At 42.2% G+C, this 18,854-nt stretch overlaps 3 protein-coding genes across 5 annotated transcripts; 2 read left to right on the top strand and 1 right to left on the bottom strand.

Annotated features, from left to right (window-relative positions):
* Positions 1–3,466: 3,466 nt before the first annotated feature.
* Positions 3,467–5,040, bottom strand: srrd (SRR1 domain containing). Of its 2 annotated transcripts, none has more exons than XM_039803094.1 (6): positions 4,770–5,040; positions 4,634–4,674; positions 4,330–4,553; positions 4,130–4,228; positions 3,894–4,045; positions 3,467–3,807 (listed from the first exon to the last, which is right to left on the bottom strand). In XM_039803094.1, exons 1-6 carry the CDS (start codon positions 4,916–4,918, stop codon positions 3,567–3,569), a joined length of 906 nt encoding a protein of 301 aa, XP_039659028.1. In that variant the 5' UTR covers positions 4,919–5,040; the 3' UTR covers positions 3,467–3,566. The 2 variants fall into 2 exon arrangements, with proteins under 2 accessions (XP_039659028.1, XP_039659029.1); XM_039803095.1 differs by having other exon boundaries at positions 4,330–4,538.
* Positions 5,041–5,085: 45 nt separating this feature from the next.
* On the top strand, positions 5,086–10,450 carry tfip11 (tuftelin interacting protein 11). 2 transcript variants are annotated; one of them, XM_039803093.1, is made up of 15 exons: positions 5,086–5,304; positions 5,915–6,122; positions 6,443–6,614; positions 6,710–6,866; positions 6,977–7,104; positions 7,219–7,380; positions 7,617–7,808; positions 7,950–8,129; positions 8,255–8,389; positions 8,498–8,601; positions 8,701–8,869; positions 9,008–9,251; positions 9,383–9,525; positions 9,652–9,817; positions 9,958–10,450. In XM_039803093.1, exons 2-15 carry the CDS (start codon positions 5,917–5,919, stop codon positions 10,302–10,304), a joined length of 2,505 nt encoding a protein of 834 aa, XP_039659027.1. In that variant the 5' UTR covers positions 5,086–5,304; positions 5,915–5,916; the 3' UTR covers positions 10,305–10,450. The 2 variants fall into 2 exon arrangements, with proteins under 2 accessions (XP_039659027.1, XP_039659025.1); XM_039803091.1 differs by having other exon boundaries at positions 5,086–5,421.
* Positions 10,451–10,854: 404 nt separating this feature from the next.
* Positions 10,855–18,629, top strand: thoc5 (THO complex 5). The gene is made up of 20 exons (XM_039803090.1): positions 10,855–10,975; positions 11,248–11,361; positions 11,876–12,019; positions 12,275–12,388; positions 12,763–12,860; positions 13,025–13,171; positions 13,271–13,385; positions 13,645–13,777; positions 13,882–13,959; positions 14,183–14,226; positions 14,916–15,015; positions 15,796–15,904; positions 16,110–16,211; positions 16,305–16,401; positions 16,489–16,600; positions 16,690–16,793; positions 16,901–16,988; positions 17,902–18,017; positions 18,138–18,328; positions 18,418–18,629. The coding sequence occupies exons 2-20, from the start codon at positions 11,263–11,265 to the stop codon at positions 18,479–18,481; spliced, it is 2,055 nt and encodes a 684-aa protein (XP_039659024.1). The 5' UTR covers positions 10,855–10,975; positions 11,248–11,262; the 3' UTR covers positions 18,482–18,629.
* The last annotated feature ends 225 nt before the right edge of the window (positions 18,630–18,854 follow it).

Here is an 18,854-nt window from a genome sequence, read left to right as displayed (position 1 = left end):
CCAGTGTCTTAAAATAACTCCAGAAGCTGTGACCAAGCCCACCAAAATGACAGAAAAAGTTATTTTTGATAATATTCAGTATTTGTGATCTGTCCCCTAGTAAACATACAGCAGGAGTCAGGGGAATCACTGAACCTGACCAGTTACTCAGGAAGTCCACAACTTTGACCCAAAATTGACACACTAATGCACATTTCCATACACAGTGAAGAAAAGTTCCTACCTCTGTTTTACACTTCCAACCCATATTATCATACATCAATTTCATTCTATGTAATCTCACAGGGGTATGATAATATCTAAGCATGATCTTATATTGTGTGAACTTCCCTCTTGCTTCCCTTACATACTTTCCACAGTCTGCTAGAACCCCCAACCATTTCTCCTGTGTAAAGTTTAATCTCAGGTCTCTCTGCCATAACAATTTCACATTAGAGGACTCACCACTTACTGAATAGTTTTTTCGTCTATAAAATTGTGAGGCCGTGCAGCGTTCCTGTGGCGCATTCAGATATTACAAAATATAATTTTCAGAACCATTACCAATTCGGGATTTTACACAGTCCCTGATTTGTAAGTATTTCCAAAAATGTTGTTTGCCTTTGAGTTTAAATTGAAGCGATAATTCCTCATGAGACATGAATTGTCCATTTTTGTACAGGTCTCCTATAGTACATACACCACTTGAACGCCACTGCCTCCAATACACTGACGTTTTACCAATATGTATGGCAGGATTAAACCACAATGAAGCATATATCTGTACATATTGCGACAACTTATACATTTTGTGTACCTTGGCCCACACTTCCTTAGAGTGCACAAGAATTGGATTTGTTGTTTTACTTCGTTGAGACAGTTGTTCCTTTGGACTAAATGGTAAACATAACTCATTCTCAATCTCCATCCAATCTAGCTTTTTGTCTGTCGTTTTCCCATATTTGGCTAATTTAGCCATTTCAAAAGATATCCCATATAACCTTGGATCAAGTAAACCTAATCCCCCTTTCTCCTTGGGGGCGCAGAGTTTACTTAGTTTTATCCTTGCTCTTTTCCCATCCCATAAAAACTGTTTAACTATATCATCATACTTCTTATAAATGGCAGGCGGTATCATGATTGGCAGCATCATTACTAAATAGTTCAATTGAGGAGCTACTATCATTTAAATATTGACTTTTCCCCACAGACTAAGTTTTATCTTTTGCCACTTCTCCAAATTGTTTTAATTTTTTGCAACACCGGGTTAAAGTTTAACGAGGGCATCTCTCCTAGGTCTTGACTGAGTTTAATTCCAAGATACTTCATGCCTTGAGGTACCCACTTACATTTTTTTTCACCATGTAATGGTGGCATGTGGAAGTCACAGGCATAGCCTCGGATTTATTACAATTAATTATATAACCTGACAGTTTAGAGTAGGACTGAATAGAATCCATCAAATGTGGCAAAGATGCCTCAGGGTCTGTAACTACAGCTAAAATATCATCAGCATATAGCAACAATTTATGTTCCTGTCCCCCACCCTCTACTCCCTTAATTCTCCCATTATTCCGGATACTAACAGCCAGTGTTTCTAGACAAATTATAAACAATAGAGGGCTCAAAGAGCAGCCTTGGCGAGTGACTCTAGCCAGGCTGAAAAAGGGTGATAGAACTCCATTGGTAATTACTGCTGCTTTTGGTTCTTTATATGTCTTTACCCATTGAGAGAAATAGGGACCGAACCCAAAATGTGACAAAACGGAAAAGAGAAAGCTCCACTCCACCTCATCAAAGGCCTTTTCGGCATCTAGGGAAATAGCAGCTATAGGCACATTTTTGGACTGGGCAATCCACATTAGATGTACAGTATCTCAAATAGCCCCACATCATCACATACCCTTCACCATACCTATTGGCATGGGGTACTTTCCATAAGATCATCTCCCAATGCAAATCAAACCAGCTATTAGGCTAACCGACATAAAACCATGCCAATCTCTAGGTATGGTGAAGGGTATGTGATGATGAGGGGCTATTTTAATTCCAAAGGCCAAAAGAACTTTATCAGGATGCATAGTATCCTGGATCCATGAAATAACTGGCCTTTAAAAATTAAAATCTGCCTGCCTCTATGGAAATTTAACATAAGGGTGTACTCACTTTTGTTGCCAGCGGTTTAGACATTAATGGCTGTGTGTTGAGTTATTTTGAGGGGACTGCACATTTACACTGTTATACAAGCTGTACACTTAATACTTTACATTGTAGCAGTGTAATTCCTTCAGTGTTGTCCCATTAAAAGATATAATTTTAACTTAACTTTTGTGAGATACTGTATTAATATCCTCATGTTGTCTGATGAGGATCTGTTCTTCATGAAGCCTGTTTGGTTGGAATGTATAATATTGGGTAAAACTTGTTGAAGTCATAGAGCCAGCACTTTTGTCAGTATTTTAAAGTCCAGATTAAGCAGGCTAATAGGTCTGACATTAGATGGGTCTGTTATGTATTTGTCTTTCTTTTGAATCACAGATATTAAAGCTTCATTAAATGTTGGCGGCATGTGGCCTTTTCAAATGCCTCTTGATACACCTTCACCAAGACTGGGGCAAGAATGTCTATGTACTCTTTATAATATTCCACAGGAAATCCGTCATAACCTGGTGATTTCCCGGTGTTCATTAATGACACAGCTTTCCTTATTTCTGCTACAGTTATAGGAAACTCTAACTTCCTTGTGTGATCAGGGTTAAGTTTAGGCATATTCATGTTAGAGAAGAATGAATTTATTTGGTTGTCATTGCAAGATACTAGATGATGTATATAGTTTCTTGTAATATTGATTAAATGTCTCATTTATATCTTTTGTTGAGGTTACTAATTTATCAGGTGAGAAATTGTTCAGCAAAAACAAGATTTTCAGAGGGTATTGAGAACAGGTCCAAGATGCTCAACCATACTTTTTTCTCCCAAATTAGGCCTTGATAGAAACTACCATGTTAGTATTTCAAGATTCAGTCCTTTGAAGCAGGGTTAAACGTCCCATGGCATGAAAATTTCACTTTATGAGTTTTTTAAACATTAATATGAGTTCCCCCAGCCTGCCTATGGTCCCCCAGTGGCTAGAAATGGCGACAGGTATAAACCGAGCCCTGGGTATCCTGCTCTGCCTTTGAGAAAAAGTAAGCTCAGATGGGCTGATCTGGAATCTTCCCATGTCGTCATAAGGGGAAAGGTTACCTCCCCTTTCCCTTCTTTGCCCATGGCAAGCTGGTCAAAGCCACACCCCCACCCTACCCCGCTTCTCTCCTCCTCTTTAGCATTTAAAGCTACAGACACAGAAATGGCACATCCTAAGGAAAGCTCATTGTAGGACTGGCTCGTAGTGGCTGTAATTCTGCACCAAGGCTGAATTTCGGGAAAGAGACTTCAGATACAGTATTAGGGGACCACTAAGGCCTGTATAAAAGCATCCAAAAAGCAGCATGTCATAGGACCTTTAAAAAAAAGAAGTTTAAACTGCTTACATCAATGCATCAATAAAAAACAAAGTACTGTCCATTTCTTGTTCATCTCCTGTCTCAGCTCTGTGTTTCCCTCTGAATTATCTCCAAATCAGGGCAGTGTTGGTACTGTGGTTCAGGCGGCTCTGCCCAGGTGGATTGTGGGAGTTTGTTTAGGCTGCTTGTAGGAAAGGTGATGACTGCAGTGTCACTGAAGATGTCAATCAGACGGGATGGACAAGGCAGCTGTCCCTCCTCACACACAGACACAGCCTGAGTAATGTAGCTGTAGTCCCGCTTGAACTCTCTCTCGATTGTTCTGTTGGGACGACAGACAGGAGACGTCACCTCACCTCTCCTCTAATTTCTTTAACACCATCTCTCTGATTAATGTCTTGTACTAACCTGTCCATCATGCCATTGAAGCTGTTTCCAATGATTATCATCAGAGGAAGACATTGTGTACTCCAATTTTTCCACAGAAGGTTGTTGTACAGGGCTTTCCCACAATGCATCAGGTAAAAGAGCGTGGGTTTAGTCACCAGACGCTTCCCCTCCTGCACAATACAGTGAGAAACAATGCTGTTGTTTTTTGTATTTGGTCTCCACACTGTATATCTGCTAACTTCACATTCACTGACCTCATTTTCCGTGAGTACAGTCAGACCCAGCTCTCTTAAGACATCCCTCTCTCCAGATGAGAACATGGGGTCATAAACAGAGCAGTCCCTTAGTGGAATCTAAAGAGAGAGGAACAGTGAGACACATAACTTATAATGAACAGGGCCTCATGTAGACGGTTTGTTATCTCATTGGATAAACAGTAAACACATCCTCCAACCTGTCCTGCATCCAGCAGCAGCAGCAACATAGCAAGCTGGAAGCGAGCTGAAACACAGGAGGAAAAGGAGCCAAGGCCATAACAAACACACTCCAGCTGTTGACATTGTCTGCCATCTCTGGGGCTCCCCAGCTGGTCGGTGGTGCCCTCGGTGTCCCTGTCCTCTGGAGGTTTTGAGAGGGCTGCTGATCCTGCCACAAGCACCTGCTCTGAAGACAAGATTCCTGAAAGGGTCACTGAGCTGCAAGCTAAATGATTTCACAGCCAAACTAAATATTTAACTCAACGTGTCCAGCTTACTCACCTTTCCACTGTTGACAAAACTCCTCGCATCTTAGCTCAGACCTACAGAGGAAGGATGGTAAGCAGAGTTAATGGACTCCATCTGAAAAATGAACGTTACAGGGAATCTGCTGCTTAACTGGACTTAGGCTTATTACACTGTGTCTCTGATTCGTTTAACAGTTTTCCCGATATCCAGCTGCTCCTGGCAGCATGTTGAATGTGAGGACCCCTGTATTGGTTTTGATTTTCGCGCTGCACCTTTTCGTCGCCGGGCCACCTGCCACTCCTCCCCGGTGTCAGACATCTATAATAATTCACCGGTGCCCTATATACACATACACAGATATGCGATAAAAAATATATTTATTAACAAAGTTCTAATATAAGTGCTGCCACGGGTTGGCGATTCTGAAGCAAATGGGACTATTTTCAGTGTAACACACGCATTTCCTCTTCCGGTTCTATGCCACATTTTGTATTCCGTAACCCCTGTCCGCGTGTTTTTCGCCACATGAACTGCCATGAATCGAAAAACCAAACACAATTCAACAACCTTTTAAATTATTTTGTTTTCTTCTGTATAATTGAGACACATTTACGCGTAACTTACATGTAAATTGAGAAAAGGGAAATACATTTTCGGGGTACAATATTTGGTGAAACACCGGCAACCGGAAGTACTGCATACTGGTGAGATAGCTAGCTAGCTAGCTAGCTGATTTCAGCTGGGTTACCCTTAATTACTGCCACAGATGAACATACTGTATATATAATTTCGAAGTAGGGGGGGGATAACGAACGTTTCAGGTGAGTTATAGTAGCAGTATTTTCGTTAGGTTTTTGGGTAACGTTAACGTAAAGCGAGAAGTTTACATTAGCTAGCTAACGTTAGCTTTTGCTAGTAAATATTAGCTTCTCTTATCACCTTGTTTTCTCCACAGCGGCAGTACGTAGAATTTTTTTACGAAGAGTATAGGTGTTGCATAACTAACGTTACTGTAGCTAACGTTAGCTATTTGAGATGATGCAGTTTTATATTAAATTGTTGTTGGCCTCATATATTGGCAAGATACCATAACCACATGATCACAGCTACAAAGCATTCAAAATAAATAAAACGTAACGTTACTGGATGAAATCTCAACTTACTTAACTAGATTTATTCGCGAGCATTCAGCCACCTCTCGTGACTTTCATCAGCAGAGATTGCTCGGTTGTCATAAAGATGGCTTCTTGATGTTGCTTATCATTTGGAGTTTTTACACTAACGTTACTTTAACCTTTGTTATTTGATATCCAGAGATGTCCATGTCCCATCTGTATGGGAGGAGAGAAGAGGAGGAGGAAGGTGTGGAGATAGAGAGCTTTGAGGTGACAGACTGGGATCTGGCCAATGAGTTCAACCCAGACCGCCGCAGATACAGGCAGACCAAAGACCAGGCTACCTATGGGATCTGGGCTGACAGGGACTCAGACGAGGATGAGAGGCCTAGCTTTGGGGGCAAGAAGTAAGGCATGGGTTTATTTTTGTTACTGCCCCAGTGATCCTGTTGTGTTACCTTAACCTACACCCAACCGTATCGCTAACCCCAACCAGTTATCTCTGCTACACCTAAACATAGCCTAACCTAAGCCCAAACCCAATGGGGGAAACACAAATCTAAGGGAAACTCTATTCAAAGGGGAACAGACTTCAATGCAAGAACCCATCATAGTCATCCCAACAGAAATGGTCCATATAAAAACCAACTGCTGCTTCTTTTTCCCTTTTCTTTTTTTCTTTTTACAATTGTCAGCAGAATTAGTCAAGTGTTTGTGTTTTTTCCAGATCCAAAGACTACAGTGCCCCAGTGAACTTTGTAAGTGCTGGTCTGCGTAAGTCTGCAGCTGAGGAGAAACAGCAACAACAAAAAGTAGAAGGAGACTCTGATGACTCAGAGGAAGATGGTCCTTCAGCACCTCCCCCTCCTCGTGGCGCTGCACCCAAAAAACTCCAGATGGTAAATTTTGTTGTGTGTATGTTCTTTGCCCCTTGCAATGTATTCTGTAACAGTGTTTTGTCAGAAACTGATTTTTTTTTTTTTTTTTTGGCTAGGGTAATTTCCGGGGGAACCAGTCTCAGAGGTTTGCAGGTGGCATACAGTCTGGTAAAGGCATTGGTACCTGGGAGAAGCACACAAAGGGAATTGGACAGAAACTTCTGCAGAAAATGGGCTACCAACCAGGCAAAGGCCTGGGCAAGAATGCTCAAGGTGGGTAGGACTGAGGAGGCTATGTTATTTAGACATTTAGTAGCGTGTGTTTTACAGGAGCAACAGAGTAGTTGGTATACTCTGACTCTACTCTCCTCTTATTGCTGCAGGTATTATAAACCCCATTGAGGCAAAGGTTCGTAAAGGCAAGGGAGCCGTGGGTGCTTATGGCAATGAGCGAACCCAGCAGAGTCTCCAGGATTTTCCCGTGGTCGACTCAGAGGAAGAGGAGGAGAAGGTAGAGTCTTTGCCTCTTTTTTCAACTCCGCCACTGTTAGATTATAAAGCAGAAGTGATATTGAAGAGTCAGTCAACATTATTTTGACATTATTCTTAATGTCTGTCTGTGTAGGAGTTTCAGAAGGAGCTAGGCCAGTGGCGTAAGGATCCTGCAGGCTCTATAGGAAAGAAGAAACCCAAGTACTCTTACAGAACTGTGGACGAGCTGAAAGCTAAAGGCAAGCTGGCAGGGCGCAGTACAGCGGCATCCGCTGGAGAGTTGGCACAGGTCAAGGTATGTTTGAAAAGACTTGCATTAACACTCTTTTGCATCTGTCTCATAGGAATGTTATCAGGGCACTATTGAATTAAGCTGTAATGTTATAATGAGCATTGGGAACATAAGTTAATAGCACTGGGGCACTCTCTACAAGCCCCTGTGGATGACATTATAATATGAATGTAAGCAAATGGTTGGCTGCCATTTTTGTCTCTAAATCTCATTTACCCCATATCTGTTCCCATCTCTAGGTTATAGATATGACTGGAAGAGAACAAAAGGTATATTACAGTTACAGTCAGATGTCCAACAAGCACAGTGTTCCAGATGAAGGTCCTCCAAGCTTGTTGGCTCAGGATCAGAAGGGATCTGGCTTTGCTCTCCCTGAACTCGAACATAACCTGCAGCTTCTGATAGACCTCACAGAACAGGACATATTACAGGTACGAGGGAACCAAAAATATATGCCAGATGTCTATGGCTACGAGTTTCTACAAGTTTTCTACGTACCATTCTGCCACTTCTTCTTCTACCACATACTTTCATGCTTTCTCTTATGCTATGTTATTTTCCGCCTCCTGTAGTCCGCCAGACGTCTGCAGCATGAAAAAGATGTGGTTGTGTCTCTGAGCCATGAGTCACTAGCACTGCAGAGCAGACTGGATGCAGAGCAAGAGTCCATCCGGAGAATGGAGGCCGTTTTGGCATTGGTGGGGCGTTTTCCTTCTGGGGAGATGGCACCTGGGGAGGGACCCACTCTGCAGGTACATATGCAGTGAACACACAGACTAACAGCTACATTTGTCAGGTTGTTTCAGTTTGTTAGTTCTTGCTCTGTTATCACATCGAAATATGTAATGGCTTTGGTGCCTTTCTTCTCTTTCTTCAGGAGTGTGCCCGGATCTTTGAGACTTTACAAACAGACTATTATGAAGAATACAAGACAATGGGATTGGCAGACCTGGCTGTAGCTGTCGTTCAGCCATTACTTAAAGAGAAAGTTCGTTCCTGGGACCCTCTGAAGGTAGAGTATGCTTTAGCATTTATCTTATTTTGAGGTAACTACATACTTTAATCATCAATAATTAGTAATGAAGCTACCACTTCTCATACTGTTCTCTAAATATTTCAGGACAGCTCTTATTGTCTTGAAGACATTGGTCAGTGGAGAGCAATCCTTGAATCTAGAGACCTCCATAACAGTGCCCCAGATTCAAACATGGACCCTTACCACAGGTAAAAAAAATAAAATAAGCTGTGCTCATCTTTACATAAATTAATTAATTTTTGACTACATGTGTTTGTGACATGTGTGTCCTATCGTTGTTGATCCAGACTGTTGTGGGAAGTTTGGATCCCAGTGATGCGGCCCTGTGTGTCAGGCTGGCAGCCTCGTATTGTAGGGCCAATGGTGGACTGCGTGGAAGTGTGGGCTCCTCTTCTCCCCGTGTGGATCCTGGATCACCTGATGGAGCAGCTGATCTTACCCCGGCTACAGCGAGAGGCAAGACACATCTCCATTTAAAGACACTCTTACTTTGATGGAGAGAAACTCACATGGTTTTGATCATTTCACATAATTTACCTGTGGATAATTGGCTCCTACACTGTGAGCTGTTTTCATTGATTTCTGTTTTGATAGGTGGATAACTGGAACCCTTTAACTGACACAGTGCCCATCCACTCCTGGATCCATCCTTGGCTTCCTCTGCTCCAATCACGTCTAGAGCCTCTTTACCCACCAATCAGGAGCAAACTATCCAATGCCTTGCAGCGATGGCATCCCAGCGACGCTTCAGCCCGCCTCATCCTGCAGCCTTGGAAAGATGTGTTCACACCAGGTGCATGGGAGGCCTTCATGGTGAAAAATATCATCCCTAAACTAGGTATGTCTTTTTCAGTGACAGCAATGGCAGTGGAAGAAAATGTGTATTCATTTATATTCTTATCCTTTACTGTCCCTCCTTTTCCCTCTGGTTTCTCTTCTTCATGTGATGGCTTCTGTGTCCCTCCTCAGCTCTGTGTCTGGAAGAGCTAGTTATCAACCCTCATCAGCAGCAGATGGAGCCATTTCACTGGGTGATGGACTGGGAGGGCATGTTGTCCCCTTCCAGCCTTGTGTCGCTCCTGGACAAAAACTTCTTTACAAAGTGGTTGCAGGTCAGTGAATATACTTACACGGAACAGAAAGTACCTAACCACAATAAATTATTGTATATACTTAATTTTATTAAATGTTTAGTTTTTTTGTGACTTTATGGCTGTTTTGTGTTTTGGTGATTATAGGTCCTGTGTTCATGGTTGAGCAACAGTCCTAACTATGAGGAAATCACTAAATGGTACCTGGGTTGGAAAAGCATGTTTAGTGACGCCTTGTTGTCACAGACGCTCATCAAAGAGAAATTCAACGAAGCTTTGGACATCATGAACCGCGCAGTGTCTTCAGGCATGGGTTGGTATTACACTCGGTCTTAGAAAATAAACATGAAAAATATAGAACAGTATTCCTTTTATAAAACATGATAATTCATCCCTTTTTTTCTCTGCTGCTACCAAAAATACTACAACCCTCATTCTTTTTCATATCCACAGGTGGATATATGCAACCTGGTGCAAGGGAGAATATTGCCTATCTAACACAGACAGAGAGACGAAAGGACTTCCAGTATGAAGCGATGCAGGAGCGCAGAGATGCTGAGAGCGTGGCTCACAGAGGCATCAGTGCTGGTGTGCCGACTAACTTCAAAGATCTTATCCAGACTAAGGCAGAGGAGAACAACATTGTCTTTATGCCCTTAGTGGCCAAACGGCACGAGGGCAAACAGCTGTACACCTTTGGGCGTATTGTCATTTACATAGACAGAGGGGTTGTGTTTGTGCAAGGAGAGAAGACCTGGGTGCCCACGTCTTTGCAGAGTCTGATAGATATGGCCAAGTGAGGGTGGGCTGACTGATTCCTTGGTCTGCTAAGTGTAAAAGAGAATAAGTAGCGCAAATGTTAACTTCAGTATGCTGATCCTTGTCATGTGTCTTTGTACATTTTTAAAGTATCACTAGAACTGTGAATAAATAATTTTCAAATGTATGTGGCCTATTTGTTTGCTGTTTTAGTTAGATGCGAAATGTAAATAAGTACGTTCAGTATAGAGTAGAGCACATGTATGATATTTGTTGGTTTTCATAAGGTTTTGCATTCAACACAGGCAAGGCAAATTTCTCTATAAAGCATATTTCTTGGCAATCAAAAAATACTTGTGTACTAATTTAGTATGAGTCCTTTTATTTACATGTACAAAAACATTGTTGATTTTTACGTACATAATTTTAATTTCTTAAATGATTATGGTATTGCTACGTTTAATGTGCCTTATATGTTTTCATCATTAGTGTTTTAGAATTTTTTTAGTGTCGTGAGTTCTTTTGAATTACTTTTTTATTCTGTAGGTGGCAGTGTAGCTGCTGATTCCTCTTTTGGCTCTATTTTGTTTTTTGGCACAGCAGAGCTTCCGTTCGTCTTCGGCGCTTTGCGGTTGAGGGTTAAACAAAGTATCCTGTGCATGTGCATTTGCGCACGATTTAAGGATTCCAGGTGTTTTTGTGTACCAAGAAGGTATGTGGCTATTTATAGATATCAAACTTAAAATACATTGTGTCTATCTGGTATCTATGATTGGAAACTTGCCTTTATGAGCCGAAAGGCTAAGGGCTGTTAGCCAAAAAGCTAGCTAGCTAACTAGAGCAACAGTGCTAGCTAGCACTTGCTAGCCTGCTAATAGAGAAATGTTGTTGGCACGTAAAGTTACTGTAACTCACGTCAAAAGGTTTACTCTGCTTATCTTAATTGTGTTGTATTCAGCCTAAATATTTCCCATCTTTATCCAGCCACCCCCCCCCCCCATGTCGTCGGACGCCCTGAAGAAGCGAAAGTCTAAGGTTCTCCGCAGTGAAGGAGGAACCCCAGAGATGAAGCGAGGTCGCGGGGAAGGGGACCACCAGGTAACGTTACCGTCCGGACACCACCGAGAGGGCCCGGTTGACGGGAATGGAGGGGCCGCAGTGTGCTGCAGTATGTAGGGAGATGTCCACACAGACCTAATTACTTTATCCGCTCTAGCGAATTGAAGAGTTACGTTTTGCACATCTTTCACGAAATATCTATATATCTACTTTAAGGATTGGGATAAAGGTCCTCGTGTGATTGAAACACAAGACCCTTGGTGATAAATGAACCATGAATACAAATACTAGGTTGGATGTACATCCACTATTTCTAAACACTATATTGTTACCAACCAGGTGATACATTAGGATAGTATATGAGTTATCAAAATTGAAGTTTGTGTTAAGTTCAGAGTTTTTAAATTCGGGACCTGAATTAACTCACCACTTCTTTGACCACAAGTCTGAGTCCCTGCTAGTTGGGTTATATTGGATTCAGGACTCTGACTTCTTGTTTTTATATATATGATACACTGTTCACATTGATTTAGATTTTTTTGTAATTTTCCAGGATATGCGAGTGTATAGTGAGGAAGTGGAGCTGGACAGCAGGGACCCTGAGCAGGACTTCCTGCAGTACAAAGAGTCATGCGAGAGTTTGGCCACACTCATGAGTGAGATCCAGGAGCTGAAAGCGAATGGAGCCAAGGAGGGGGTAAACATCATTCAGATTTATTACAGACTCACTGACTTCATAGTCTGTAATAATGTTGTCACGTTACAGACTAGTTAAAGTGTTGTGCTGGTTTGTCACTGACTGTAGAAATAAGTACATTCCTCCATAGCAGAAACTTTATACATACGGTTTTTGGTATTGGTAAATCTAATACATCACAATATGGTATATATCATCCTAGACAAAGTTGATTCTGTGTCTTTACTACAATAATGAATAAGTGTCCGTTCTTAGTGTGCTGAGGTCGAGCAGAGACGTATGCAGAGCTGCATCCACTTCATGAATCTGAAAAAACTCAATCGTCTGGCTCACATGCGACTAAAGAGAGGCAGAGACCAGACACACGAGGTAACACGCACACAACTCTCAAATGCTATCCAACTTTCATGACATATTAAAAGAAATACCAGCTTAGGTTAAGCTCACTCGATTCCATTCATTCGCTAAAAAGTGCTGTCTCAACTCCTTTTTGTGCTGATCAGGAAAGGCAAGTTAAACACCAAGCACTTTGTTTCTACTTTTAACACCTAACTGCAGTAGCTGCCACTGTCAGCAAACCTAGCTTATACACCCTCGGTTTTGTTTATATTTGAAAAGTTATCGATTCAGATTTGGATCCTGCGCATTGATCCTTGATCTTATTGAATCCTGGTTCTGATTCTTGACATATTGTTTGGCGTGTATTGTTTGTAAACCAACCGTAACCACCTTTTTTCATTCAGGCAAAGCAGAGGGTGGATGTGCTGCACCTTCAGTTACAGAACCTGCTGTATGAAGTTATGCATCTTCAGAAGGAGATCAGCAAGTGTCTGGAGTTCAAGTTAGTACATAATATATTGTTTAACTGGAACAGCTTTTACTTTGAACATACTTGAGACCAAGTCCACTAAATCCACTAAAGTTATACATTATTATATACAAGAACAAGTTTAGTTTAAGAAATGTTTAAAAAATGCTGAGTTAACATACCTTTACCTGATCCAGGTCTAAGCATGAGGAGATAGACTTGGTGTCTGAGGAAGCATTTTACCAGGAGGCGCCACAGGAAATTTCCAGGCCTCACATCACAAAAAATGATCCCCACCAGCTCACACTGGCACGACTGGACTGGGAGCTTGAACAGAGGAAGAGGTAAGCAAACTTGCACACACCATAGTGCATTAGTAGCATGCTGTGGTAAAAAAAAAACAGGGACCATAGAGCAGCTGTTAAGTTTGTACTTGGACACAGGTTGGCAGAAGAATACAAGGAGTCCCTGGCCACAAAAGAGAAGATCCATAAGAGCATCGAGGTGAAGAAGGAACATCTGACAAGCTTGCAGCCAGGACTCAATGCCATCATGCAGGTATAGTAACTGATTGCGTGCCATATTATAAAGGTTTTGAGCTTTGATAGGACAACACTTTTGTTTCAGTCGCAGCAGCTTAAAGCATTGATTTTGAAGGTGTTGAAAAATGTGTTCATTTATTATTTCATTTATTATATTCTTTTTTTCTTCATTCGTTGAGGTGAAGGTCCTAACTGCTGTATCACCAATGGACACCATGTATGTATAGATCCTCTGAATGATAATATGCTGATGTATGCTCTCTCTTCTTTCATAGGCCTCTCTCCCGGTGCAGGAGTATCTGTCCATGCCTTTTGAGCAGGCTCAGATACAGACAGAGGTTGCCCGCCACCTGCCTCCACCTCTCTATGTCCTGTTTGTTCAAGCCAATGCCTATGGCCAGGCCTGTGGTCAGTAGTCATTAGAGAATATCTTATGTTTCAAGACCAAGTCGAGTTTTTCTTTATGGGATGTAAGCCCTGGTTGTCAATGATTTCTTTTGTTTCCATGTCAGACAAAAACCTGAGTGTCTCAATAAGTGGTGATGTGGATGAGGCCAAGGCCCTGTCCAAACCTCCAGAAGATTCCCAGGGTACAAACACTGCTTTACATGCCTGCGATCACACATACAACATCTGCACAAATAATAATAATAATAATTTATACTTTATTAATCCCGCAAGGGAAATTACAAATCACACAAACTCTTTGCTTTGTTGTGCAGCTCATCATCTGTTGTGTTAATATTTCAAGATGTTGAAAGATGTGAGAGATGCATCTCCAACAAAACTATTTTGTGTTCTGGTTTCATCTAGATGATGAGAGTGACTCAGATGCAGAGGAGGAGCAAGAGAAAACGGTGAGTCTCAGGCCTGGCTTTACTCCCAACACACACACACACACACACACACACACTTCCCCACACACTCTCAGGAAGTTCAATGTTTTGTTAATATACCCGTCTTTGCAACGGACACAAATACTGTCCCTGAAGCCCCAGCTGTCCCACGTTGTGGTCTGACGGGTTTGGGTGCGGCAGCTGTTGATCGCTTCCTGCATCTGGACGGGGGCCAGCTGGGGGATTCTGGGAAATATATAACAAGAATGGCTAGGTGACCGTAAACTGAGCCCATCCTGGGCATGCACACTCAGCACTGAACCAGTGCTCGTTTTTGAGTGTCTGTCGGGATGTTTCTTGAGTGAAGTAAATATGTATTTTCTTAATTACCGATTTTGTTGATAAATGTTTTGTATTTTGTTGCCACCTCTGGCATATTTGCACATGACGGCTCATCTGAAACAACCCTCTTATTTTTCAGTCTTTTACTACTTCCAGTCCTTCTTTTGAACTGCCACCTCCTCCCTTTGTCTGTAACAGTAGAGGGCTGAAATGCTAGAGATGCTAAGTCACTATCATGTTTCTCCTGGAAGCAGCTGGAATGGATGCAAATCGTTTTCTAATTTATTTGATATGCTGCAATGTCAAACATGCATTTTGTCTTGCTTATTTTCTTTTCATCTCTTGTTTCAATTGCTTTTTATTAACAGAAGAGAAGAAGGCCAACTACAGGTGGCCAGCTGGATGAAAAAAGACGGGAGATGCTGAAAAAGCACCCTCTGTCTCTCTGCTTAGACCTCAAGTGTAAAGGTAACTCATTCTACATTCTTCATGACTTCAAATTTTAGTGTCTGTGCCTTTTGTGCCTTCCCTCTCTTAACACAGCACGGTTAAGCCTGAGTACTTACAGGTATTCTGTAATGTATCCATAGCTATACTGTTTATTGTGGTAACTCTATATCTACCTGATAGTAAGTGAAAGTGTGAGCGTGACCCAGTCTGCTATGATGTCATGACACCGCTTGACCCTCGTGTTCCCTCTGCTGGCAATGAAAGGAATGGTGACAGATTATAGAGAGATCTGCATTGCAGACGTTACTCTACCGAAAGGGGGAGGAGGGAGAGAGGTGAGAGAGCATTGTGCAGCATTGTGGTTCTGCAGCACCTCCAACATGCTGTAAGCATATTTTCTCATCACCAGACTTCTCTCTAACCTCTGCTTGTATTTCTAATTGCCTTCCCTCTCCCCAGTTGTCTTCACTGCTGCCAGCTCCGGCAGTCCGTTTACTGCAGTAAAAGCAAAAATTGAGCAGCATAGGTGTCAGTGAATGACAGAGTGTCACTGAGTTCACTGTGACTGCAGAGAGTGGTGTGTGTGTGAAAGATGACCATTAGTATAGTAGGTATCCCCTGGGTGCTGCTAGCGGCCATCGTGACCACACCCTGTTATTGCTCTCTAATGCGCTGCCATGTAAAGTAATCCCTGGGGGACATTCACTGGGAAGATGAATGAAAAGAGGGAGGTAGAGAGAGTATTGAGTTAGTAATGGGTTAGCTCATCACCATGTGTTATCCATCATGTCTCCACAGATGGCAGCATCCTCCATCTCTTCTTCTACTACCTGATGAATCTCAACATTATAACCGTCAAGACCAAGGTCTCCACCTCCACAGACCTCAACTCAGCCATCAGCGCAGGGTGTGTGTGTGTGTGTGTGCGTGTGTGTGTGTGTGTGTGTGTGTGTGTGTGTGTGTGTGTGTGTGTGTGTGTGTGTGTGTGTGTGTGTGTGTGTGTGTGTGTGTGTGTGTGTGTGTGTGTGTGTGTGTGTGTGTGCGTGCGCTTAAGCATCCCTCTTCCTCTCTGTGTCCCTGAAAGGAAAGTCTAATGATGTCTTCTTTTGCAGGGACCTGCTGAAATCAGACACTCTACTCAGCTGTCTCTACGCCAGCGACCAGGGACGAGAAACGCCCAATCCAGCTAATCGCTACCAGTTTGATAAAGTCGGGTGAGGATGTCAAGTAATTAAAGGAAATGAGAAGCTGTGTCGCGAATCACACCATTGAATTTCATTATTATTAACCCATAATTTCCCTTTTAGGATTGTTTCCTTTGCTGACTATTTGGAGGAGCTGGGCCATCCCTACATGTGGGTTCAGAGTCTAGGAGGACTACATTTTCCCAGAGATCCTTCAGAGGTGCGTGTTGAAATCAAGTATTATCCTAGTTGAGCACAGTTCCTGTGTTATGGTCTCATCATGCTGGTATATGCTCATGTTTTCCAGAGTGTGCAGGTGGGCAGTTCTTTGAGTGCCAGCCACATGGAGACCACCATGAAGCTGCTGAGGGGAAGACTCCAGTCTCGCTTGGCTTTGCACAAACAGTTTGCCTCTTTAGGTACATTATATGTTAACGACCATACATCAGATGCTGCTGAAGAAGCGATAGGACATTTTGACTGAGATTGTTTGTTCTCCTGTCCTCAGAGCACAGCATCATCCCAGTCTCCAGTGAGTGTCAGCACCTCTTTCCTGCCAAGATCCTCTCCCGTTTAACTCGCTGGACCACTACCACTCAGCAGGAGTACATGGTATACACATATAAAGACATTTATACAGATATTTTGTTTAAAAAAAAAAAAAGAAAATCCACCTCTTGTAGCATATGTCTCACTGTGATATTACTTTTTCTTGTTAGGATCTGCCATTTACTCGACATGTGACTGATGCCGGGATGGCAAAGGAGACTGATATGTACTTCATGGCTGTGGTGGAAAGGGGCACAGGTAAAATGAAAGATGATGATAGATAGGGCTGGGCGATAAATCGATTTTATCGATTAACTCGAATATGTAGTTAAAAATGAAAATGGATTTTCTCCTTAACATCCGCTGACGCTCCCCTCTGGGCTCCCGTTATTTATATATATATATATATATAGTGTATATATATATATATATATATATATATATATATATATATATATATATATATATATATATATATATATATATATATATATATATAACTAGTCGTTTCATTACTTACTCATCCGTAATCTCCGCCGAAATGACCGGCAGCTCGCGGTGCTTTGTCCCCGGCTGAGAGTCACCTATTCTGGGATAACTGAACCACCAGCTACCACTTACCTGACAGAGCACCATGCGGGGCACCAGAGGCGGTGTTGAGGAACTCTGTTGCGGCTCAACACATCTACTAAATGCCGCTGATACGACCGAGCTGTGACGGTTTGTTTTTACTGCTAGTTACTACGAAGGAGCTTGCTACAGGTATGCTACATTCAAGAGACCATGGGATGTTAATGTACGTTACTCAGCAACAGGTGAAAATAGGGGCAAGGTTGCACAATAACTGAACTTGATGAGGAACGAGAAGTGAATTTACCTGTATGTGTGAAAACAGCTTTATCTCACGCATCAGTTTTGTTGTTGTTGAATATGTAGCCACGTGTGTGTGTGTGTGTGCGTGTGTATGAGTCAAAACGAAATAAAGTTAAGGTTAGAAACTTGTTTTGAACAATTTGTCATCTGCAGATTGATTTAAATCGGGTTTTTTAAATCTGGGATTTTATTTTTAGGCCATATTGCCCAGCCCTAATGATAGAATTGGCCAATATTGATAACTTCGATTTTTCTTTGTTTCTTATAACCCACCTGCTTCGATCGTTTTCTTCCTCAGCTCATCTCCAGGCCGCTGTTGTGCTGAATCCCCGTTACCCAGAAATCCCTCCTCTCTTCTCACTCTCGCTCAGCTGGAAGGGAGAGCGCAGTGGACGCACTGATGACAACCTCAGAGTATGAGCTTTTTCCAATATTGATCACTTGTGTTCCATTAACTTGTGCTCTGTTGTTGCATAAGCTCATTTGACATCTAGGTATTCAAGACTTTAACTGACTCATCTTTTTCTTTTTTAGGCCATGGAGAGTGAGGTCAATGTGTTCAAAAAGGAACTACAGGGGCCACGTCCAGGACACCAGCTCCTGACCAATCAAATTTCACGCCTGTGTGTCTGCCTGGATGTGTATTTGGAGACAGAAGGACAAGATGACAGCGTGGAGGGACCACGAGAGTTTCCCAGAGAAAAGATGTGCCTGCGCACTGTCAGGTACACGGTCACAAGAAGCCATTAGTGGTCAAACACTTTTTTATCTGAATAGATTTACCGTATCTCTGACATCTCACTTTCTTTCTCAGGGGTCCAAATCGTCTGAAGCCATTCAAGTACAACCACCCTCAGGGCTTCTTCAGTCACCGCTAGATTTGTCCATATGATTCTCACTGCTGTACTTTACAACTTTAACTCCCTAAAGCTTACCTTTGTGGCTCTTTGACACACAAAGTATCTCTTTTTAAAAGTCTTTTTACCTGTTTAAAAATAAAAGAAAACACCATGTTATTTTCTTGAATGAGTGTGCATTTGCTCTATTTAAGGCTCTGTTGCATCCATTGTTTGTTGTGCACTCCATATTTCTCTGTTTTATCCCTCTGCCTTCCTCTCCACCCTCACCTCTCTCTGTGCTGCTCTATTTATAGGCAGTTCTTGCGCTAGCTGATTATTATGCCACTGGGGTTCAGTGCTACAGCAAGCTGAGTCATTTCCCCAGAGAATTGTGTCCATAGAATGATTTTTG

The sequence above is a fragment of the Perca fluviatilis genome, chromosome 6 (genome assembly GCF_010015445.1).
Source record: "Perca fluviatilis chromosome 6, GENO_Pfluv_1.0, whole genome shotgun sequence".
NCBI classification, from domain to species: Eukaryota; Metazoa; Chordata; class Actinopteri; order Perciformes; family Percidae; genus Perca; species Perca fluviatilis.
Note: the sequence above shows the minus strand (reverse complement) of the source record. Positions and strands in the feature narration are given on the sequence as shown.